This window comes from Odocoileus virginianus, chromosome 1 (assembly GCF_023699985.2).
Source record: "Odocoileus virginianus isolate 20LAN1187 ecotype Illinois chromosome 1, Ovbor_1.2, whole genome shotgun sequence".
In the NCBI taxonomy this organism is placed as follows: Eukaryota; Metazoa; Chordata; class Mammalia; order Artiodactyla; family Cervidae; genus Odocoileus; species Odocoileus virginianus.
Genome location: NC_069674.1, coordinates 5546612 through 5572144, shown reverse-complemented (window position 1 = coordinate 5572144; position 25533 = coordinate 5546612). Strand labels below are relative to the sequence as shown.

Genomic DNA, 25533 nt, shown 5'->3' with positions numbered 1-25533 from the left:
CCCAGGACTGCTGCTTCTCCAGGACGGCTGAGTGCAGACCTTTCAGGGTCACCAGGCACCGGCCTTGAACAGACGCCACTTCTGAGCACCCCCAACGCCACTGTGGCTGCAGTCAAGAGGGGCAAATGGTCGCCAGGGGACAGAGTCTCAGACAAGGTCAAGCCCCGGAGCTCAGGGGTCTGCATGCCACACTGGCTACCCCCGAGTCTTCGAATGGAGCACTGGGGACCCTACTCTGGCTCTCGGACCCACAGGGCGTGGGATGTTATGGCCAGGCAGGCCGCCCCTTGAAACCACAGGTTGGCAAGCCAAGGGCAGCAGGGCATCCTGGGGAAGCACAGAGATGGAGGTGCTGACCATCACACTCTGGAGGGAACCTGCCCATGCAGCTGGATTCCTGCGACTCCAGATCGAGCATCTTGGGCCCTGCAGCTGCCACCTGCACGTGCATTCTCTCTGGACGGATGTACTTGGTCCCCGAGGTGCGGGCCACCTCGGCACGCACAGCCCACTCCCACACTCTCTGACTCCACCATCTGCAGAGATGATGACCTGCCCCCAGGCCTCGTGTCACGCATGGTGACATAGATGACACCGGGCTGGCTGGTCTGATGGGCAGGGAGGAGCAGTGCTTTATAGATGCCTCAGAATGATGCCTGCAAGCCTGAGGGATCAGGTCGGGGGGATCAGGGAGTCTCATCCCGTGAGGCTCCACCTGCCCCCTGCCCCCCGGCCCCCTCTCGGGCCTTCGGAAGGACACGCCCCTGACTGAGTACTGCTTTGACCCGTGCACTGAGTGGCCAGTGACAGCGGGCTTCAGAGGGCCCAGAGCAGGGCACGGCTCTGCAGCAGGGTGGGCCCCTTGTCCACCCGGGCCTGCGACCCCCAGAGGCAGAGCTGGGGCTGCTGGATGAATGGCCACCAGGCACCAACAGGCGAGTCACTGGTTTGGGGGCGGGAAAAAGACTGCAGAAAAAACCCACATCTTCTTCTGCAGGTCATTATTTTCCTTTTGAGAAATGGCTCCTGGCTTCCTACAGGGCCTGGTAGGGGAAGAATAACTCAGCTGAAAGCTGGGGGACCATTGTGCAAGGCCAGCGCCCACCCCGAGAGGGTGGCATCGGGCCTGTCTAGCCCGAGTGCTGGCCCGTCCGCACCTCCAGCCCTGGAGTCATCTAAGGGAGGCTCCTGCCCTCCAGGGAGTAGGGGGTACCGGGCAGCACCCCCACCTTAGTCACACCACCGTCAGGAGCTTGTGACGACTGCTGACCTCGAGGGAGAACCAGTTGGCCCGAGGAGCTGCCGCAGAGCACGGGACTCTGAGACGTGCACTTGGCTTCCAGGGCACCAGGAGCCAGGCACTGCATGTCCGCGGACATGAGACACGGGGGGCATCACATCCCAACCCTCGGGAGGCCCGCAGCCTCATAGAGGCCAAGGGTACAGGTGCAGGAGCGGAGGCCCTACACCCCTGCCCTTCTCAGGCCTCTCTAGTCGCCTCTGTTTTTTTGTGACCCCCATTTTCAGTTCACGTGTAGACGGCTGACCCTGGCTCCCCAGACCAGCAATGTCTTTGATACCCTCAGAATGACTTGATCGGAATACACTTTTTTTTAACTGAAACACATCCTGGACAAAATTCTCCCCGTCTCGACGGCTCCATGCTGCCCGACCACGGGCACACTGGGAGCTGTCCAGGCTGCGATCTTTCAAGGAGGATGACCATCATGTGTCTCGGGGACGGACACGCTGCAGCCCCCAGCCTGCTTCCCTCGCCCTCGGGACATGTCCACGGCCACCATGCAGACTGTGTCTAGACAACGGTCTGCTTAGCCTTTCAAACACATAATTAACTTTGCTGTCACCAGTGCCGAGAGTCACCCCCATTTCCATGGTAACCTGTTTTAGCTCCTTGGAAGCGTGGAGCCCACAGGATTCGTGACTTCCAGGAGACGAGGTTCAGGCAGCTTCTATTAATCAAGGGGGTGACAGTTATTGGATTAGTGACCTCCGAAGATCCATAAAGCATCACATTTTTCATGTATCACTCATTCTGGCTAAATTCTACATCAGAAAAGAGTCCATTTCATGAAGGAAAAGCTGAGTAAGAATGAAACCTGGGATCACTTGCTTTTCTGTTGCTGAAAAACCTCCCATCGGCCTTTGGCGGATGAGTGAGGGTGGGACGGGGTGATCTAGTTCTTCATTTGGGGAATTCAGAATTTCCAGGTACTTCACTACTGCAGTCTGTAGTTACAGGGGTAGAGAAGGTTTCCTGAAGTTACTGTCTGCTTCCTTAAGATCCCGCCTCTGGATACCACTCTGTTCTCCTTGAGTCAAGGAATCAAGAGCTGGAGAAGGGGACTCGAAGGGTGCCTGGGCCCAGGTGAATTGGGCAAAGTCACAGGGTATCAGGCCAATTTACAAAAAAAATCAGAAACAATTGGAAAATGAAATTAAGGACAAAGTGATTTTCACATTCCTGAGAATTCTGGGCACTGAGGCTGAACGCAGGCAGAGTGGTCTCCCAGAGCCCAGGCGTCCTGGGGAGAGAGCCACAGGGTGTCCCTGGGGGCCCACAGACCAGAGGGCTGGGCAGGGCTCCCAGGACTGTGCTGGACGAGGAGCTGAGCAGCCCGGGTGAATGCGCTCGCCCACTGGGGTCCCACCGAGGGAAGGAGCAGTGGGCTTCACCTGAGAGCTGCCCCCGTAGGGCCTCCGCCCCGCCCCACTCTCCCCCAGCCCCTCGGGGGCTCCCCGGGAGGAAGCCCTCTATAAAGCGCCAACCCGGCCAAGAATTCCTGGCTTGGAGGCTACTTTTGGGGAACGCAAGTGAACATAATCCTCTTGGTAAAGACTTACGCATAAATTTACATGCGCACATGTATACATGTGTATGCACACATATCTTACTTATTACACTGGTTGTAATCTGATTATATTGAATGTATTATTTGGAGCTTTTCACATACAATTGTAAGTCATAAGGGTATAAAACGAGTTGCAGTAAGCACAATTTTAATACCATAATAATCAGGCTCAAATTTTCTGCTGAAAGAGATCGACAGTTTTCTCTTAAGAGATTATCCACCTGATTAATTTTTTTCTTTATAACTGAAGTTTTTTCAACTTGACTCTGCTCAGTAACTAACACAGGCCATCAGGATGTGCCGAGGAGGGGCTGAGGCCGACACACATCAGAGACTTGAGTTCCGATTCCACCTCATGACTCCCCGGGTCTGTGGACCAAGTTCTCAAATTATAAAAAATAAGTAAACTCTAGATAATGAGTTTCCTTATCTGTTCAACAGTGCATTCCTTAGAAGACTGCCATGACGACTGAGAATTCAGACCGTAAACCTCAGCACAGGCCTCGACATGCGGAAAGGACTGGGTCCAAATTACCTGACAGAGCAGCCACTGAAATAACACAGCTCGGACTCAGGGAAACGGGGCTCACTCACTTGTAATGTGGTATCAAAGACGACAAGCTTGGAGCTGGTTGGAACGATGTCGTAACACTTGTGTGACCTCATGAATCGCATGTAAACGCCACTTTCTGAGTCTTCTGCTGAAAAGGAGAAAACAAGGCTAGTATCAGTAATAAATAAAAAAGAACTTCCTCTATTAGATTAAGAGTACGCATGAAAAACCTATTGCTAACACATTTAATGGAAAATAAATATTTTTCCCTCTAAGAGTGAGAAGCACATGCCACTCAACCCTGCTGTGCTTGTTGATGCAAGAAGGCAAGGGAAGAGATGAAGCCTCTGGGCTGAAAAGGAAAAAGCAAAACTGTCTTTATTTGGTGGACTATCTGATTTTCTACATAGAAAATACCAAAGAATTACAAAAAAATCTCCCAGATCTTAAAAAAAAAAAAAGTTTAGCAGGTCACAGATGGATGAGTAAGTAAAAAACCAAAAAAGACACATGCTACTGTATTTCTACATACTAGCAAGGAACACCTGGAAATCTGAAAAAGTTAAAGGCATCATTTACATAAAAATGAAATGGAAATAAGGATCTACATAAGGATACCTGAAAACAGTAACTGCATGAACAAATATGCATAACGAACAAATATGCATAACGTCATCTCTATTATTGCAATTCCTGTAGAAACTGACAACTGGCAAAAGGAGTGACAAGGTGCTGGACTCCAAAGCTGTGGCTGTGGCTGGCGGCCCAGGGCCCACCGCCTGCAAGGACCTCACTCCTATCTCCTGGTCCACTCACGGGACACACCTCCACACCTCGCAGCCCACACCGACCTCTGCATTTGGGGAAGATTTAGATTACCTGGATGGTATCCAGGGAGGAAAAGAAACCGCTTTATTATTGTTGTTCGGTGGCTAAGTCGTGTCTGACTGTGGCCCCACAGACTGCAGCACACCTTCACTCTCCCCCAGAGCCTGCTCAAACTCACGTCCATCGAGGCAGTGATGCCACCCAACCATCTCGTCCTCTGTTGCCTCCTTCTCCTCCTGTCTTCAATCTTTCCCAGCATCAGGGTCTTTTCCAGTGAATCAGTTCTTTGCATCAGGTGGCCAAAGTATTGGAGCTTCAGCTTCCGTCCTTCCAATGAATATTCAGGACTGATTTCCTTTAGGACTGACATGGCTTAATCTCCTTACTGTCCAAGGGACTCTCAAGAGTCTTTTCCAACACCACAGCTCAAAAGCATTGATTCTTTGGCGCTCAGCCTTCTTTATGGTCCAACTCTCACATCTGTACATGACTAATGAAAAAAATATAGCTTTGACTAGATGGAGCTTTGTTGGCAAAGTGATGTTTCTGCTTTTTAATATGCTATCTGGGTTTGTCACAGTTTTTCTTCCAAGAAGCAAACATCTTTTAATTTCATGGTTGCAGTCAATATCCGCAGTGATTTTGGAGCCCAAGAGAATAAAATGTGTCAGTGTTTCCATTTTTTTCCCCATCTATTTGCCATGAAATGTTGGGGCTGGATGCCATGATCTTAGTTTTCTGAATGCTGAATGTTAAGCCAGCTTTTTCATTCTCTTCTTTCACCTTCATCAAGATGCTCTTTAGTTCCTCTTTGATTTCTACCTTAGGGTGGTATCATCTGCCTATCTGGGGTTGTTGATATTTCTCCCAGCAATCTTGACTTCCACTTGTGGTTCATTCAGCCCAAGATTTCACTTTATTATACATACTAATTAGCAAGATGGGGCTTCCCTCACGGCTCAGTGGTGAAGAATCTGCCTGCCAATGCAGGAAACATGGGTTTGATCCCTGGGTCGGGAAGATACCCTGCAGAAGGAAATGGCACACCTCTCCAGTATTTTTGCCTGGGAAATTCCATGGACAGAGGAGCCTGGTGTGACCATGGGGTCACAAAAGCATCGGACATGACTGAGCGACTAAACGATGACAACAGAATTACCAAGATGAGAGTTGAAAGTGTAAAATGGCATGACAGGAACCAACTTCCCTGACTATGTCAAGAAGCCCGTCATTCTATTTCCGACTGTGGTGAACAGAGGCCATGCTGGGTGGTTTGCTAATTTCATGATAAGCTATTTAGTGAACTACTCCCAAGCCTGTTTCCAACACTGACCTCTCTTCGGGGCACTGTAACTCATAATTCAAACGCCCGTCTTTCCCATCACCTCCAGCACAGCCCCCTTCTCCCACTTTCCCTTCCTGCTTGTGGAATAAAGTCAGCCGACTCTGGCTGGCATTCAGGCTTACGGACCTGGCTTCTCCGTGACCTTGCTTGCCCGTTTCCTGTTCTGTCCAGGCACACAGCTCTCTTGGCCAAGCTCCCTGCAGTCCTTAATCTCACGTTCTGGCAGTCGTTCCTTCTGCTGTAATGGAAACGTCCTGCTCTCCACTTCCTTGCCCCATTTCAAATGCCATCTTCTCCACAAGGGCACTGACTGTCTGAGTGCTTGTTTCTGTGCTGTGATCCCAGGTATTACAGGAAGTGACCTCTTGCAATTTACGTGACAACCTTGAACGGTGTGCCTGGATTTGCTCTATGTGTGAGCCAACTCAGCAACAGGGTAGAGTCAGAAGTTAGGAAGTGATGGGAGTGGGGTTTCAATCTGTGTCGTGGAGCTGCTTGGCCGTCCCGGTGTGCAGATACCTGGGGTGTCCTCCCAGCACATGAGCTGTCGGGGGCAGCGAGGGCTCCAGGATGTGCGTCCCCCGATGGGTGAGGTGCTGGACCGCATGAGGCCGCGGGCGGGAGCACCCCCAAGTCAGGAAGGGCAGGCTTCGTGATGACTCTGTGCGTCCCATGGCTCCTCACTGGGCGAACCGGGTGTGATCTGCACGGCTCCAGTATTTCTCTTCCTGGATGCTAAATTCTCTGAATGGTCAGAATCTTACCCATTTACTATGTTAATTAAATCCATGAATACCTATTTATTGCAGATGGTCTTAGTGTGGATTCTCCCACAGCTGACCCGTGAGACCAGGGGAAGTGAGATGAAAGGAAGAGTCAGAAAGAAAAACACCAATATAGTATATTAACACATAAATACAGAATTTAGAAAGATGGTAACGATGACCGTGTATGTGAGACAGCAAAAGAGACACAGATGTAAAGAACAGACTTTTGGACTCTGTGGGAGAAGGCGAGGGTGGGATGATTGGAGAGAATAGCATTGAAGCGTGTATATTACCATATGTGAGATAGATCGCCAGTCTAGGTTCGATGCATGAGACAGGGCACTCGGGGATGACGCTGAGGGATGGGGCGAGGAGGGAGGTGGGAGGGGGGTTCAGGATGGGGACACATGTACACCCATGGCTGATTCATGTCAATGTATGGCAGAAACCACTACAATATTGTAAAGCAATTAGCCTCCAATTAAAGTAAGTAAATTAGTTTTTTTTTTTTTTTAAAAAGGGGAACTCCAGTGACCTTCCTGGTGGTCCAGGGGCTAAGACTCCACGCTCCCAATGCAGGGGGCCTAGGTTCGATCCCCAGTCAGGAAACTAGATCCCACCTGCTGCAACTAAGAGTTCTCAAGCAGCAACAGATACAAAAATCCTGCATGCCACAATGAAGTCCTGGTGAAGCCAAATCAATAAATAAAAAATACTAAAAAAAAATAATAATTAAAAAAAAAGAGGAGCTCTAGTCGGCAGGTCACAGCTCCATGCAGTTGCAGCTACTGGGGACCCCGGAGAGGCTGTGCATGCCTCCTCATCAGGACCACCCTGACTGCTTCGGATAGGGGTCACCCTAAGGTATTGCTCCTGCCTCGAACCCACAAGTCCAGCTACCAAAGAATACCCTCAGGTAGAGGTGTTCAGATAAGAGAACTTGGATGCAGGGGAGTTACCCATGGCATCAGCTCCCAAAACTATAAGTTTTGTGTGCTAAGCGTATGTTGGGGTACCATCTTAATTTGTCTGATTTTAAAAAATATTTAAATAAACATTTTACTTTGAATAGCTTTAGATTTATAGTAAAGCTGTAAAGACACAGCAGCTCCTTATATTCCCCACATCGGGTTTCCCCCATAGGGATCATCTGAGGTCCATGTAATCAAAGCTGTTTTTTCCAGTAGTCATGTGTGGATATGAGAGTTGGAACATAAAGAAGGCTGAGCACCAAAGAACTGATGCTTTTCAACTGTGGTGTGGGAGAAGACTCTTGAGAGTCCCTTGGACAGCAAGGAGATCCAACCAGTCCATCCTAAAGGAAATCAGTCCTGAATATTCATTGGAAGGACTGACACTGAAGCTCCAGTACTCTGGCCACCTGATGCAAAGAGCTGACTCACTGGAAAAGATCCTGATGCTGGGAAAGATTGAAGGCAGGAGGAGAAGGTGATGACAGAGGATGAGATGGTTGGATGGCATCACCGACTCAATGGACATGAGTTTGAGCAAGCTCCGGGAGATGGTGAAGGACAAGGGAGCCTGGCGTGCTGCCGTCCACGGTCCATAAAGAGTCAGACATGACTGAGCGACTGAACAGCAGCAATTTCCTAAGATAACATTCCCCTAAAGGATGCGCTGGCGTGTTTGTCATGACCAACGAATCACAGTGATGACTGACGCATGGTTAAAAACTCACACTTTAATCTCAGTGTGGACGCATGGTTCTCTCTCTCATTCTCTGAGTCACAATCCAACAGCTTGTTAGGACTGGTGCTCGGGGTGGCAGGGTCCCTCTCGAGGACAGAGAGGACAGAGACAGAGGTGCTCGGGGCGTGGCCCATATTCCCGGAGCCCACCGGGGCTGTGGTGTCCCTGCCAGCCCCCCTGTGGTGTCCCTGCTCACGGATGCAGTCCCCATGCCAGCGGGATGTGGGGAGCTGGGCCCTCAGGGTCTCGCTGTGAGAGGGGCTCCCTCATTTCCCTGGTGGGTGGGTGGTGAGCCTTCAATCACTAACAGCTAACATCAGTGGGGTGTGTTTGTCACGATTACTCAACTGCCTTAATTGTCACCCCTCCGGGACAGCACCTCACTGTCTCCTTAGGCTCCGCAGACCCTGACCTGCCAGCCCTGGTAATTCTGAGGGCCACTGGGAAGGTACTTAGGATGAGGTTCTCCAATTGGAATTCGTCTGATGTTTTTCTCATGCTTAGCCTGCACTTCTGGGCTTTGAGGCAGGTCTGTAACCTTTTTTTTGTAATGTACAAAGCTTGACCAAATAAAGCAAAATGTTAAATATGTAAAACATGATAGTAAATTGAATTTTGGTTTGTTACAAAGGCTGGATTACTAATGATGTAGTAATATTGCTAATAGCAGTGTTAGCCTCTAAAGCTAGGAGAATAAAGTATACTATGAAATGTCACTGCTTTTCCACCTTTGGTAAAACTTTCTGAATAGGGCACCGTTTATTTTATTTCCATTATGATGAAGTCTCCAATTGTACCTGAAGGAAGAAATGCACTGAAACAGGAAATAAACAGTCAACTGGAGTTAAACCAAAAAGGAAAAAAAAAAAAACAACCCAAACCAAACCCCCCAAACCATTCAACCACACGAGGCTGTCTGGAATACGTTACTAAAATTCCTGGGAAAGCCGGCTCAAGCTCTCGTTACTCAACAGGTAACCGGGGTTAGGACAGCATCACAGGGTCCCTGGGGAAAAGTGGGACTAAAGGGTGCTTCACTGGCACCCAAGTCGTAGTCTGTGAAAGCTGCCCATCGTGGATGGATGGACGTTACATATTCCATCACAAGCTGACCAAAAGCCACTGTCCAAGGGAGCGACTGGAGACTACTGCCATCTAGGAAAAGTATATGTTGGAACTGTTTACCTATGAAGGTTAGCGGAACAGTCTGGAAACTGCGATATCTAAGCTTACATGGGAACAACTCTATACACGAAATGGTATGTCCCTCCCTGAAAGCAGATCTGATTACACAACACCCTTGACACATCCTCACTTCCCAGCACAGCCATGCCACTCAGCCGCCACGTACACCCCCTAGGAATTTCACACCCTAGGATCCCATCCACACTTCCTTTCAAAGGCAGTTTCTCGGCTCTGGGACCTCGTCCTTGTGTCTGCCTCTGCCCAGTGCATTGCCCCAGGTAGGGGCCACTGCAACCCTACCTGCCTTTCTGAATGGTGTTCATCTGGAATGACAAAACAAGCCCTTTCTGGAAACAAGGCTCTCTGCAGGTGTACTTAAGGCAAGCATCTTGAGGGGAGGTCAAAAGCTATGACAAACCTAGACAACATGTTCAAAAGCAGATTATCACTTTGCCCACAAAGGTCCATCTAGTCAAAGCTATGGTTTTTCCAGTAGTCATGAATGGATGTGAGAGGTGGACCATAAAGAAGGCTGAGCACTGAAGAATTGATGGTTTTGAACTGTGGTGTTGGAGAAGACTCCTGAGAGTTCCTTGGACTCCCAGGGGATCCAACCAGTCCATCCTAAAGGAAATCAGTCCTGAATATTCATTGGAAGGACTGATGCTGAAGCTGAAGCTCCCTTTGGCCACCTGATGTGAAGAGCTGACTCACTGGAAAAGACCCTGATGCTGGGAAAGGTTGACGGCAGGAGGAGAAGGGGACAACAGAGGATGAGATGGATGGATGGCATCACTGACTCAATGGATATGAATTTGAGCAAACTCTGGGAGATGGTGATGGACAGGGAAGCCTGGCGTGCTGCAGTCCACAGGGTCGCAAAGAGTCGGACACGACTGAGAGACTGAACTACAACAATACCACCACCACGGTGCATTACGAGGTTGTACCCTAAATGCAGCTACCCATGTCCTTACAGGAGAGAGATGACGCACAGAGAGAAGACCATGTCGGGTGGAGGCAGAGATCAGAGTGACACTGCCAGTGCAGAGGAGGGCGAGCAAAGACCAGAAGGCAGGAGGGAAGCCTGGGGCGGAGTCTCCTGGAGCCCCCAGAAGGCGCTTGCCCTGCTGACTCCTGGGCTCAGATATCTGGCCTCCCGACTGCAGGAGGATGAAGGGCCCTTGTTCTCGGCCGCCAGGCGTGCAGCACTGGGTCCCAGCGGCCTTGGGAGCCTCCTCCGCCTTCCTAGTTCAGTTCACAGGCCCAGAGCGCCTTCCTCAAAGACCCTCAAGCCACCAGCACCCCCTCCACTGCCAATGCCCCCACCGGGGCTTTGTGAGGAACGCCCTCACACAGTCGTGACGACTCTCGTACCAGTTAGACATCCGCGGCGGATGGCAGCTGCAGACGCAGCAAGTTCCTCAAGTGGGTCAGGACAAGCTCACACCTGCTAACTGGTATGGCGCTGACAGACACCTCAGGGAAAGGCAGGGGTCACGGGAAGGATCCAACCCCCATCTTCAAGAGCTGAGGCTGTAAGGCTGCAATCAAGTTTAGGTCACTTCAGTCGTGTCTGACTCTTTGTGACCCCACGGACTGTAGCCCACCAGGCTCCTCTGTCCACGGAATTTCCCAGGCAAGAATACTGGAGTGGGTAGCTATTCCCTTCTCCAGGGGATCTTCCAACCCAGGGACTGAACCTGGGTCTCCTGCACTGCAGATTCTTTACCATCTGAGCCACCAGGGAAGCCCCGAGGGTGTAGGATGAGAAGCACTTTAAAACAAAGTTTACACATCACCCAGACAGCACTAAAAACAAAAAAACCCAAATTAAAAAACCAACTCCTTATTTCCAATTCCTATTAATTTTAACATAATGTAAGATCTTTCATTGTAATTCCATAAAGAAAAAGACTCAATAGGTTAGTCATTTTAACATCTGTCCTTTATACTTTATTCTACATTTGGAAATGTAAGTTTCCTATATTCATACAGTATCTTTGCTTTTTGTGTGTGTTAGTTGCTCAGTCGTCCAACTCTTTGCAACCAGGCTTCTCTGTCAATGGAATTCTCCAGGCAAGAATACTGGAACGGACTACCATTCTCTTCTCCAGAGGAACTTCCCAACCCAGGGATCAAACCCTGGTCTCCTGTATCCCAGGCAGATTCTTTACCATTTGAGCTACAGGGAAGTCCTATCTTTTCTTTTTAGAAAATCATTTAAAATAATTGAGCAAGAAATAAGCAAAAACCATTTAAAATAGCTGAGCAAGAAATAAGCAGAAAGGGAAATATGAACGTTTAAAGTATATGGAAAAGATTAAACTCTTGTGGACATTTTCCTGAAATGCTTAGATACATGGATATTAACAAAGTCAAAGTTCAAACGTAACTGTACAGGACTTACAAGATAGCAGAATAAATGAAGTGTGTTAATTTTTGTTTTTCCCTTTCAACGCTTGGCTTCATGTGTGCTGCGGGCAAAAGGGTCCACTGAAGACAGAGATATAGATGCTCTTCCAGACAAGGGGACAAAGAGTTATTAATACAGTAGGAAAAGTGTATGTAAATAAAGGCACAAAGTTTCCCCAATCAGTTAGTTGCAACAAATAAACAGTAATATAAACAAAATAGACAATAAATAATAAAAGAAAATAAAATTTAAAGGTTAGTTGCAATAAATGCCTAAGGAATGTCACAAACAAGACTGTGACCTTGAAATGACTGATTCCCATCCACTTGAAAATTCTTGGAACTACATGGCTCAAACATCTACCACAGCTACTGTTTCTTCCTTCTCAGGAAACAGTGCCCAACTTCTGAGCTGAAGCAACAGTGAGGACCAAGGTTAGCACATAAGGATCCAGCCCCCAGCAGCAGCCAGCCAGGAGATTAAAGAACCCTTTGAGAGTGCTGATGCCAGAAACAACCTGGGGCTACCCCAGCCAGCTCCTGCAACCCAAAGGAGTTTCCTGCTTTCTCCAGCTTATTTCTTTAGGATTTTGTTAATGCAACATAGGTTGAATTTTATCAGCTGCTATTACAGTATCTACTGAGATGACCAGAGGTTTCTCTCCTTTTATCTGCTGACATTAATTCCTTGGTGGATTTCTTAATAAACTGCAATCTTGCATTTGTAGGACAAGACCTTGTTTGGTCACTGCAGACTGCACAGCTCACTGTGCCGATGTTTTTATGGGAGTCCTGCCCATACTTTAAATGCCAGGCGAATCGTTTGTTTTCTGCTTTGTGAGCTACCGTCTGGTTCTGATGTTCGGATCAAGAGAGCCCCACAGAAGGAGCACGGACCCTGCTGTCCCTTCCTGAGCCCTAAAAGGGTAACGCCCTTTAATTCCTGGAAACAAAAAAAATCTTTATTGAGATAATTCATATCTATAAAGTTCACCCATGTGAAGAGTATAATTCAATTAATTAGCTTTTAATTTCTTTTATGGTGATTGATGAAAGGGATAATCGACTAGGAAAATACAAACTGGTGAAACTTACTCAAAAGTGACTGAAAAGATTCTTGAATGTATTGATATAATTTGATATATTCAGATTTCTTTCAATGTGATTTTCTAAATCTCTGCATTTATTATTAAGAAGTCCTCATTTCTAACACCAGGCATTTTCACTCTTTTTTATTTTTATTTTTTCTTGAACAGACTTGACACAGGTTTACCCATTTTATTGGTCTTTTCCCAAGAATTAAGCTTTAGCTTTTGTTGAGCAATACTATTTTTTGTATTCGATTTCATGGATTGCTGACATTTCAACAGCATTTCTGGGGCAGGGAGGAGAGAGACATGGACATATTCAACAAACCACCTTGAACCACAATGTGGGACGCAGTGCAGTGAACTGGTCAGGTACGGCTCAGACAGGCTTGTCACCCTGTCCCCACCAGCGTGCTTCTGTTTGACATCTGGATTAGAACACGGTTCGGAGACGCCTTGACATATTTCAGGTACCAGCGCTTTAACACATCTGTAAACGCGAGCGCGTCTCCGGGGTTTAGCAACACAATGGGTCCTCATGCCACCTCTAACACAGCGCAGCATCCTTCTATAGTACGCGGAAGTGCTGCCCAGAGTCACAATTTCACCCCTAAACGCGACAAGTGACTCGCAGAGTCAGGCAGGGAGGACACATGGTTCCCCTGCTGAGCCCACAGGCCTGGGTACGTCAGTACGCCAGGCACATCAGTACGTATGTGGGTACGTCAGTACGTCCGGTACGTCAGTTCGTTGGTACGTCAGTACGTCAGGTACATCAGTACGTCAGGGAGCACGCGCCTCCCTTGCAGGGGCTACAGGAACTTCGGGTGCTTGTGGGAGCCTGTGTAGAAGAACGAATGGGGCATGTCTAGAGCAGATCTGTGTCAGAACTGCCATCACATTCTGCGGGATGCTCCGCAAGTTCCTTCATCCCCTTGGCCTGGATCTCTTTGTTTGTAAAATGGGGAGGACACCATCTTTCCTGCACAGTGATTCTGAGGGATGGGACAGATCACAGGCGCTGCTGACTGGATGGTACTCATATAATAGTCACATGCGGAGACGTCTGACCCTTAAGTCATCACTGGGCTAGCGGCAGTCACCGGATGAAGCACTGATGGTGGCCTGATTCTACCTTTCAGCTCGTTTGCCTTTCTGGTCCTTTCCAGGGGCATCACCGTAGTATATTTGTGGAGACTATACAACAGGGCAAGTACATTACATTCAGGTTATTTAATGCATGGATAATCCTATTTAGCTGGGTGCTATGATTACTTCCTGCTTACACAAGGAAAAACTGAAGTTTGAAATAACTTGCCTAACGTCTTATAGCTCTTAAGTTGAAGAAGTGGGACTCCAACCTGGGTCTGACTCATGCTCTTGATTACTTGACACTAATTACACATGCAACTTAAAGCGGGAGGGGACAGGCCACATGCATAAGAATCAAAGCTCAAGGAGTCACTGTGAAAGGAAGAGCCAAACGAAGGGACATCTGTCTTCCTGGTCTTACTGAAACAAGTACACATTCCACAACACGTGGTCTATGAAAAACAATCTACTGGTAGCAACTTGATGCTTTCTAACTGTGGTATTGGAGAAGACTCTTGAGAGTCCCTTGGAAAGCAAGGAGATCAAACCAATCAATCCGAAAGGAAATCAACCCTGAATATTCATTGGAAGGACTGATGCTGAAGCTAAAGCTCCAATGCTTTGTCCATCTGATGCAAAGAGCTGACTCATTAGAAAAGACCCGGAAGCTGGGAAAGATTGAGGGCAGGAGGAGAAGGGACAACAGAGGATGAGTTGGTTGGATGGCATCACCAACTCGATGGACATGAGTTTGAACAAGCTCCGGGAGATAGTGAAGGACTGGGAAGCTTAGCATGCTGCAGTCCATGAGGTCGCAAAGAGTCGGACATGACTGAGCAACTGAACAACAACTTACTATTAGAAACAAATGACCAAAGTATAACCTAAAACAACATGAATCAGGTACTACAAAGTTCAGAACCTCAATGATGTGACATAAATTCAGATACACAGGAAATAGCTCTAACTGGGGCAAAAGCAGCAAGTAAAAAGATTTAAGATGTGACTAAAATTTGGCCAAAACATTCCCAAATTAGCTTCCTCCCCAAAGGACCTTCTCCTTTGAGCATCTGAGTGAAGCTTGACTTCTCCCCTAACACCAGCACAAGTGCAGTCACAGCCACAAAAGATCTAAGAGACTTTTTCCTCGGACACCAGGTTATGGGAGTAAGTCATCAGATTTCCATCCACCGTGACTGCCTCTGAAGCTGTTCACGACAGAGTCCACCTTGACCTCACGTTCAGGAGCGGGAGTCTCAGCACACCTGGGAGGCACACCCAGGTCATCTCACCTCTTCCTAGTCACTGCTCTTGGATTAGCACACATCAGCCTGGCAAGGGGGCTTCCTCTCACTGCCTTTAATAGAAATGCCTTTATTTCCTCATAAGAAGTAACATTAACCACCAAAGTACACTGAGACCACGTGCCAGAGTAAAAGTTAAAGCTCCAAAAACTATGAGTTCAGGTATGTAACAAATATTTACTGAAACTAGGTCTTGTTTATCATGATACCTCTGAGGCCTGGCAAATAGCAAGTTTTCAGCCCCGTCCTCACACGGCTTACATGACGGCAAGGAAACATGAACAAATACATTTCTCCTAAACAGCCCCGTCAACCAGATAGGGTCGTGACATAAGGTCTGAAGGCTGGTCTGGGGATTCCAGAAAGTCGCCCTTCCTGAGGGAGTGACATTTAGGCTGAGACCTGAAGAAAGCCAGCGGGTGGCTCAGAGGACAGGGAAGAACCAGGGGAGGGGACAGCCCGCCTGAAGTCCAGAAGGTGCAGAGAACAAAGCTGAGGAATGTGCAGGAGGCCTGGAGAAGGGCAGTGTGAGGTGAGGCAGGCAGAACGGAGGGGCAGAGAACACGGGAAGAAGACTGGACTCCTGCCCAAAGGCAGAGGAAGCCAGAGAAGGCTTTTAAGTGTGGAAATGACGCCATTAGACACATGTTTTCAGAAAGTATCGCTAACTGCAGCATGTGAAGTTAACTGAAGGGGGCCAGAGTGGATGCTGGGTGATCAGGCTGTTCTAACAGTCAGCAGAGAGGTGATGATGGCAGAGTGACAGATGGGAGGGATTCAGGAGGTGACAGGGAGAGGAGGGACGGCTTGGATGTGGGGAGGGTGGGTGAGAGAGGCAAGGCTCAACATCATTCTTGTTAAAATACAAAATAAAAAACCAGGGGGTCACAGTGCCCATTTACTGAATCAGGCTGGGGGAGAAACAGAAGAGGGGAGCAGGAGGCTGGGCAAGAGAGGTGGTGGTGCCTCACGTGGAGACATCCAATAGGCAACTGGATACTTGGGAGAGATGTGGCTGGAGATAACTGCGGGAGCGTCATCGGTTATTAAAGCATCCTGTAATTAAATACACGGGATTAGAACACTGGGCAACAGGCAGGGGGTAATTACAGCCCTGGAAGTAAGTAGGACTGTCTAGGGGAGAGGACAGGAGGAGAAGACAAGGGGGGCTTTGGGCAGAGCCAGGAGCAAGTCCCATATCTAATGTCCGTGTGAGTCAGACCTCACTCCACCTGCTACTACAAAACAGAACCGAACCAAAAAAGGAAAAAGAGGAAAACCACCAAGGAGACAGGGACGAGGAGCGCAGCCAGAGTGTTCCATGGGCAAAGGGGGTGGAGGTTGTCTCTGGGGACGGCTACTAAGAGCTCAAGATGAGAAGAGGACTAAGTGTCTGCTGGAGGTTGCAGAACGGAGCCACAAAGGACCACCTTGGGAGCCTGGGTGAAGAGGTGGAAAGGAGCTGAAGAAGAGATGGGAGGTGAGGGGGTGGAAAGTGGGTTTCCGGGTAAGGGACTACTTCCTGTTGGGAATGCAGGCTGGCTTGGAGCCCGTGCGGTGAGCCTAACGACCGTGTTTGAAACCTGGTGACCCCACCTTCCCAGATACATCCCCTGAGGTATCTTACTTAACCTCTCACCCTCTTAATGTCCCCCTCTATAAAACAGGGATGATAAAAATATTTACCTCTTAGAGGTTTAGATGAGATCAACGTAAAAGATTTACAACAGTGTCTTAATATACCCAGTACACACCAGTTACTATAAAACAGAAAAAGGACACAAATGTTCTTCCACTTTTCATTTCACAGGTAAGATGGAAAGTCCCCGGGGTCCTGGTATGACAACTTCACAAGCGTTCTTCCGCCCCCACTGCAGAGCTGTAGGATGGAACCACCCGGCCAGCGAGCACACAGTCTGACTCACCGGCCTGGACTCCGGCCAGCTGTTGGCTGGGGCTGCTGGGCGCCCACCATGGAGCAGACAGAGCCAGTCCTGAGAGGGAAGGTCATGGCGATCCTTTCATCCCGCAGATGACTCAGCCCCGCCTCGGCTCCTGGTGACTCCCCAGTTACTTGTGAAGCCTGGTGGCCAGTCCGCTTTTAGATCCCCAAACCCTGCTGTGAACTCCCCTCTTGTTTAAAGGCATCGGGGGTCTTAACATTTCAGATAACAAAACCTCCGCTCCTCTACCTCATCAAATCTAAGATACCATCAAGTGTGAAGTTATAGCCTGACTTCAGAGGCTTTAAAATGTACACCTAAAATCTACTAAATATGGCAAACTTTCAAATATGGGGCCAGCCAGAAGAGAAAATGTTTCACTGTTAATATTTCATACAGCTGTAACTATTTTTATAATCAAGACACAGTCACTCTCTTGTGGAAGGTAAGTGGCAGGCTCAGTAGGGAAGGGCAGAGTCTGAATGGTAGGTCATCAGAGCCTTCCGATACTACGAGGCGATCGGCCAGCGACTGAGCTGTGATCATCAACCTGTCACCACCAGAGGTCAGCACCCCTCACACCACAGTCAGCAAACCGAGTGGATGCAGCCAAGCCTCCCGGGCGATCTGCTATCAAGGCTAAGTGATGAGGGGTTATAAATGCACAGGAGGACTTCCCTAAGAAAGTCAGAGCAGTGCTTCTCATTATTCACACCCGCGCCCCCACCCCCGTCCTACCCCCATGAAACTTGAATATTGCAAACACACGTATATCCATTCAGGGCCCTTTGGAGAGCCAGAAACCACTATAATATCTAAGATTTTTTTTGTCCCCCAACAAGAACCAATCTCTGCTCACATCACAGTGACATCCGCATCACAGCAACATCCTTCAGTTGAGAATGAGCGAGTTTGAGTGTTTGTACATTTCTGGTTTCTGCAGAGTGCCTGCTGGTTGCTCTAGGTCATATTTTCAGGCTGGAAGGAAAAGCACAAGTTTGCCAAGTGCTGGGCTTCGTTCTACAGAGAAAACCCACAGCAGTGACAATGACAACGAGACAGACAAACACCACCTGGAGAGACTCGGATCAGCCAAGAACACAGCTGCCTCATTACAGAATGGGGCCTCAGGTTACCAGACTCCTGACTGAAAATAGTACTTTCCCTCTTGCTTTTACTTTCCATGTCCACTTCTTACCTAGTTTTCATCGTGAAGACTAGGGTTGATCAGTCTTGCTAGGAAAATGAGTTTGGAGGCAAGTCTTGAAAATACTATCCTTTGAGGAATTCTTTGCAGGTGAAGAAGGAATAGCTCAGACAGAGGACTGTGAAGGAAGCAGGCAGACAGTGAGGGAACAGAGGAGAGGCGAGTGGACAGAAGTGAGACGGTGGGACAAACCCACACAGTGAGCTACTGAAAGCCTGAAATAACTGGAGAGGCTGCGACAGCTGGAACGGTGAGAAGAGGGCGAGGAGATAACACAGATAGTTTCCAGGGGCTATAACATTCTTGACGTGGTACAAGAATCATAGGTTTATTAATCATGGATACATTTCAACCCTGAATATTCATTGGAAGGACTGCTGCTGAAGCTGAAGCTCCAATACTCTGGCCACCTGATTCGAAGAGATGATTCATTGGAAAAGACCCCGAAGACAGGAAAGATTGAAGGCGGGAGGAGAAGGGGATGACAGAGGGTGGGATGGTTGGATGGCATCACCGACTCAACGGACATGAGTTTGGGCACGCTCTGGGAGATGGTGAAGGACCGGGAAGCCTGGTGTGCTGCAGTCCATGGGGTGGCAAAGAGTCAGACACAACTGAGCCACTGAACAGCAACATCATCATCTACTGGAGAAAGCATTCGAGGGCTCAGGTGCTTATGGCGGTGCTTGGTCTTGTCGTTAAATAAGTTCTAGACAGTTAACCTTGATAAAAGCAAACAGGTACGACTGATGTAATATAACATTTGAAAAGCGAACACATAATGTGACTGCTGAGCACTAGGCGCCGCTCTCATCACTTTGCAGATACTGAATCATCCCATCCTCCCATTGCTCCCATAAAGGAACCATAAACCCTGGGTGTAGTCGCCAGAATACTGCTGAGCACCAACGGTGCACCACGGTGTCCTGGGCTGGGAAGGGGAGGAGGGGTTGTGGAGAAGTACAGAAGGGCTCTGGTTTTCCCTGGTGGCTCAGACAGCAAAGAATCGCCTGCAATGCAGGAGACCTGGGTTCGATCCCTGGGCTGGGAAGATCCGCTGGAGAAGGGAATGGCTACCCCCTCCAATACTCCTGCCTGGAGAATCCCGTGGACGGAAGAGCCTGGTGGGTTACAGTCCACGGGGTTGCAAAGTCGGACACGACTGAGTGACTAAGCATGCGCACAGAAGGGCTTTAGGGAGGGACTTTAAGAGGCTGAGACCTGGACTAGCTGTGATGGTGGTGGTATGAAACAGGATGTACACAGTGGTAACGCTGGCAGCTGGAGAACATAGCGAGAGAAGGTCTCACCCTCCAAAGGATGTAAACCCTGAGTCACTGGGACTGCGAGTAGTCATCAGAACTGGGGGTTGGCCAACTCTGCTTGTGGGCCCAACTTGGCCTCTTTCTGTAAACAAAGTTTGGCTGGAACACCAGCCCTGCCAGTGGGACCGTGGTGCTGCTCTGCGGCGGCCCGGGGGCGGGGCGGGGGGGGGGGCGGTTAAGGAGTTATGACAGAGACAGAGATGGAGCCCATCTAGTTCTTGACAGAACGAGATTGCTGAGGCTGGTTCTATAGCCTGATTACTCCATCTGTGAGGCAGCAACAGCCACACTTGCGAGCTTGGCAGAAATGCAGACTCCCAGGCCCACCCCCCACTCCCCGACACAGAGAAGCAGAATCTGCCTTTTGAAAACCTCTCTTACGCACAGAAAGCAAGCTCTCCAGTTTCTCGTGTGCATGGCTGGGAGGAGGCGGTGAGGCTGCAGATGAAAAGTCTGCTTGTATTCTATATATAGACACAGAAAAGTGGTAAAGATTTTTCCTGTAAAGGAATGGGGCTGTCAATTCATGCTCTGGAAAGGTCCCTCTGTCAGGGCATGAGCGTTAAGAAATGGGTGGGCAGCTGGGGTCAGAACCTAGGCAAAGGAGGACCTGAACAACAACACAGGGGAGAATGAGGTCCAATTTGTTCTTTCTTCCCAGAAGCAAAGAATGTTTTAAGAGATGACTCCAGCTTCACTAATGTCGCCAATTTTGTTTCTAACAGAGTATCTGTTATAATCTATTAGGAAAGAGAAAAATACTTGGTAAGGAAAACACTAGTAATCAAGTGTCTCCATGTATCCCAAATGTATCTCCATCTAAGGAAAGCTTCCAGATCATAATGCACAAAGGATGACATTAGGTGAATAGAAAGGGAGCTGGAAGATTAAATGAGGATCTACTCAACAGCCATGTATTATGGAGGCTGCTAACAAGTCAGCTCACAGGATACTTAAAGGTGTAATGTGTGTTAGGACTCACTTTCCCCCCATATAAACGTTAAGATTCTGCTTGATACTCAATTTTTCTGTATTTTGGATGAATAAGCAATCTGAAGTTCAAAAGAAACAAAGCAGTGTTTGAGACGACCACGCCAACACTATCCCTTCCAGCTCGGCTGACAGCTTCCAAGAAACTGCTATTTAACATTTTGCCTCCTTAAGAATCTAGAAAAGTTTGACAGGGTTATTTGTGGGGTTCAGCATGCTTTAAAGTAATGACAGCAATATAGATAAAAGCAGATGGGTGAAAATGGGAAATTCCTTTCCTTAGATGCTTAGGTTTAACATTTTACATTCACTCTATTGGCAGAAACAATGCAAAAGAGAAAAGGCTTATATATCTGCTTTGAAAAATGTAACATAATTAATAAACCTCAAGTAAGGAAAAAAAAACCTAACCTGTGTTGAGAAGAATCTCTATGGAAGATTCATTGATAAAAACTTACAAAGTATATGAGTTCAGTACAATAGTAAATGGTGCTTAAAATTAACAGCAACATTTACACAGTGCTTCCTGTGAATTTACAGTGTACTAAATAGCATTATATGGACTATCTCATTTAATCCTCAAAACACTCTGATATTGGCTCCTTATGAATGGGAAAACTAAGGCACAGGGAGGTTAAATAACTTGCCCAAGGTCACACGGCTTAATAAGTTAAGTTATGGATCTGAAGCTGGGCCTTATGCTCTTAATGATAACTATGTGGGGGTGCATGTGTGCTCAGTTGATCAGTCTCTTTGCGACCCCCATGGACTGTCACCCACCAGGCTCCTCTGTCCGTGGGATTATCTCAGCAAGAATGCTGGAGTGGGTTGCCATTTCCTCCTCCAGGAGATCATCCCGACTCAGGGACTGAACCCAGATATCCTGTATTGGCAGGCAGGTTCTTTACCAGTGAACCACCTGGGAAGCTCCTAACTATAAGCACCTCTCTAATAGCATCTACTCGCCTTTCCTTTTGCCCCCATGTAAATCGCAAAATAATGAAAATGTAATGGACTCCCATTGTTACTAAAATCAGGGACAAAGAAAACTCTTAGGATCTCGACATTCAAAATCTTAATGGGGGGGGCAGTGCCCTTTGGACAATGCCCAAAATTTGACGTGCAATGCAATAAAAACGAGGAATAGTTAGGTGGATTTGACTTAAGACACTGGACTATTTTTCAGTAAGACAGAATGAAAATTAAGTCCCAGTAAAATTCTGAAATGTATCATGTAACTGCTTGTTAATAGTAAATATGGCTGCAGACTTTTGATGATAATTACTATGAATACACTATCTTCTGGTTAACAGGTCTGTGAAATGCAGGAACTCTAAAAGGTAAAATAAACATAGGCCTAAAAAATTAGGCCCTGGCCTAATACTGTCGACTGAACCGTTCTCATATTGGCTGAGCGTGCTTATTTAAGTAATTGCCTGACTGTAAATGAACGGAAGTATTAAAGTTGGCACAAGGCACAGCATCCACATGGCACATGCTTTGTTCCCGGAGCTTTATTCCATCAATACTCTTGGAAAAAAAGAGAAGTCACTAAATGAATAATGGAAGAACACAAGGCAGTGTGGAGGTCTTTTACATTCCTCAAATTGTCAAACATCCTATACAAAGTTCTTTTTCAACTCTGAGTTCATCATATTCCATTTTAAAAACTAATTTTACCAAAGAACAAGCGCATCCCCTCCAAATTTTCAGTTTCAAAATAAGATTCAGGTAAGAGCTGACCAAATTCCATGTTAAATATTCATTTTTGCCAAAGGAAAAATAAATCCATCCCCTCACATTTTCACAGCTTCGAAATAACATCCAAGTAAGAAGAAGAAAGGCGAAAAGGAGCCAGGAAGATGAAAAAGTGAGTGAGAGAAAAGGCGACAGAAACGAAGGAATGACAGGGTCACCTGAACTCAAGACCCCATTCGCTGAGCCGCCTCCGGTTTTCCTATTGAACTTTCCCTATTAAGACAAGAAGACACACCCTGCTGGTGGTATTTTCACAAGTACAGATAGGGAAGCCGTGTGTGTTATTTAAAGGTACGGACCATACACATAATTTGGGGCGACTTCCCTGCGTACCGTGGCATTACAAACAATCACGACTGCATGTCACCTTGCTCTCAGCCGAGTCCAGCTCGTAAGGACAAAAGGACCGACCATCCGTTCCGAGGGCCGGACTGCGGGCTCCCCTTGGAGCCAGCTCGATTACGCCTCCGGCCGCTGCAGACGCGCTCCGCCGGCCCCGCGTCTCCCTCGCCGGCCCCCGCCGAGGCTGGACGGGCGGTGGGCGGCGGGGACCCGCGGCCTCCGGGGCGGAGACCCGGCTGTCCCCGCGCCCCGGCCCCTCCCGGCCCCCGGCGGAGGCGCGATCCAGTGGCGGGCGGTGGGCGGGGGGGGGGGGGCACTCACCTTCTTCTTCCAACTCGAATTTCTCCAGCATGCCGGCTTCCGCGGGTCCCGGGGCCGCAGCCAGCGCCGCCTGAGGAGGAGGAGGACGACACGGATCAGCATGCGCTCGGCGGCGCTCGTCCCCGGCCGCGCGGGCGGGGGCGCGCGGGGGCGGAGGGCGGGGGTGCAGGGAGACTGGGGCGCGGCGGGGCCGCGGGGGGCCGCAGAGCCGCGGTACGGCGGCGGGCCGCGGGGGCGGGGCCGCAGGGGCGGGGCCGGGGGCGGGGCCGGGCCGCAGGGTCGCGGTACCGCGGAGAGGCCGCGAGGGCGGGGCCGCAGGGGCGGGGCCTGGACGCGAAGCCCGGACGCTGGGGGCCGCAGGGCCGCGGTACGGCAGCGGGGGCGGGCCGCACGGGGCGGACAGCAGGGGCGGGGCCGAGACCGCAGGGGCGGGGTCAGGGGCGGGGCCGGGACGCGGTACGGCGGCGGGGGGCGGGGACGGGGCGGGGCGCGGGGTTAGAGGGCGGGGCCGCAGCGCAACGGCAGTGTCACGGGGGCGGGGCCTAGGCCGCAGGGGCGGGGCCAGGGGCGGGGCCGGAACGCGGGGGCCGCGGGGCCGCTGTACGGTGGCGCTCGGGCGCGGCCTGGGTGGGCGCGGGAGTGGGTGGGGGCGGGGGCGGGGGCGCGGGAGTGGGTGGGGGTGGGGGCGGGGCCGCGGTGCCGTGGGTGGGCTCTGCTGCCCCGCTGGGCGCTCCGGCCTCGCTTGGCGCCGGGTCGCCCCGAGAAGGGGGCCTCCAGCTCAGCTGGCAGGACGGGGGTGGGTCGGGGGTGGCACAGCGCGGCCCAGCTCCCGGGGCCCGGCAGGGAACCGGCGGCGCGGCCCAGTCCCCCCCTCCCCGCCCCAGGCCGGCCGGGGCCTGACCTGCCGCCCCGCCATCCCGAGTGGAACGGCCCGCTTCTGCTCCCCGCCCCCTCCGCGCCCAGCGCGTTGGTACGGACCGGCGAGAGGGAACCGTGGGAAGAGGACCCCGGGGGACCGGGGCTGGTCCGCGCCAGGGCGGTGTGGGCGCCCGGCTCCGGCCGCCGACCCGCCTTTCGCCGAGGCCGTTCTTCTCATCCTCGGCCAGTCCTCCCACCCCCTAGCTCACACCCGCTCACCTTCCCCCAGCCACCCACGGAAGCGCGTCCCCGCAGGTTTAACCTGCGCAGGTGTGGTCTCGGCCGGCCAGGGGGTGGGGCCCGAGGGGTGCGGAGCCAGGTGGGGGTACGGTGGGCGGGGCGGTGTGCCCGGGAGAGGGTGATGGAGCCTGCGAGACCCCAGGGGAGATGACATTGCAGACGGGGGGCGGGGGGCGGTGTGAATGAGGACGTGCTTGCTTGCTTTTCTTTTAAATTTTAGCCCGGCATCCTGCGTGCAGTCCATGGGGTTGCGAGGAGTCGGAGACAACAAAAAAGCCCATCCCTTTTCCCCCTATTAAAATTTTTTTCCCCTGGAATACACGTATTGTAGATGCACTGTTGCTATCAGTTTTACCCGGCCATGAAACTCTTGCTTCCTCTCTTCGTATCTCATTCTCTTCTTTGGAGAGCCAGTGCCAAAAAGTACATAAAATTCTAAATCTGGCTCTGGCCACTTCTGTTACCCTGGATCTAGGTATCTGAGACTCTCCGATCGCCAGCTCAGGTTGGCAGGCGGCGGGGCCTGGCAGCCGAGAGCTTCCTGGAAGAGCAGGGTAGCCAAATAGGCGACAGGCACCCCTCTCCTGTGTTACAGGCAATGACTGCCCCAGGTACAGGGCCTTTAGCTAACTGGAGAGTGCAAGCACCGTGATAAAGAGATTAGCTGGCCAGCGCTGATTAAGGCTCCCCCCCCCCCCCCCCAGGAACTTGGTTCTGTCATTATTGCAAGCCTAGCCTGGAGGAGGAAGTATTCATATCTTTATGCCTTCTTTTTGCTCTGTCGTCTCAGTTGGGCCAATTTAAGTCTTTTTTTGTTTTCTTGCCACACCCTGTAGCATGTGGGATCTTAGTTCCCTGACCAGGAATTGAACCTACACCCCCTGCATTGGAAGCATGATGTCTTAACCACTGGATCCCCCTATGTCCTACCAATCTCTTAGTCTTAATCTTTGCCTTTAAAAATGTGGGGGGAGAAAAAGAAAAATAATTTTGTAAGAGGTGGTAAAAACCCTTTGCTGTGTCATGCTTAACAGTAAAAGACTGAATGCTTCCTCTCTAAGTTCAGAAGAAGATAAGGATGTCTGCTTTCACACTGTTTTTATTCAACATAGTACCGGAAGTTCCAGCCACTACAATATGGCAAGAAAAAATAAAAGACATACAAGTTGGAAAGGAAGAAATAAAACCATCCCTACTTGCAGGTGATATGATTGTCTGCATAGAAAGTCCCAAGGAATCTACTAATTAAAAAACCTCCCACAAAACCCCCAGAACACCAAAACTGGAACTAATGAGTTCAGCAAGGTTACAGGATACAAGATCAATACATAA

The 25533-nt window shown here is 49.7% G+C and overlaps 1 protein-coding gene across 6 annotated transcripts in view; it reads right to left on the bottom strand.

Annotated features, from left to right (window-relative positions):
* PRKAG2 (protein kinase AMP-activated non-catalytic subunit gamma 2) overlaps positions 1 to 25533 on the bottom strand; it is a 295801-nt gene that overhangs the window by 36265 nt on the left and 234003 nt on the right. For 4 of the 6 annotated variants that reach the window (XM_070452449.1, XM_070452556.1, XM_070452617.1 and 1 more), the window contains 2 exons: positions 23044 to 23113; positions 3465 to 3571 (listed from right to left, as the gene is read on the bottom strand). In XM_070452449.1, the coding sequence (XP_070308550.1) occupies positions 3465 to 3571; positions 23044 to 23113 (177 nt within the window). Of the gene's footprint in view, positions 1 to 3464; positions 3572 to 23043; positions 23289 to 25533 lie in introns of those variants that run through there. The other 2 variants (XM_070452496.1, XM_070452665.1) reach the window with 2 other exon arrangements.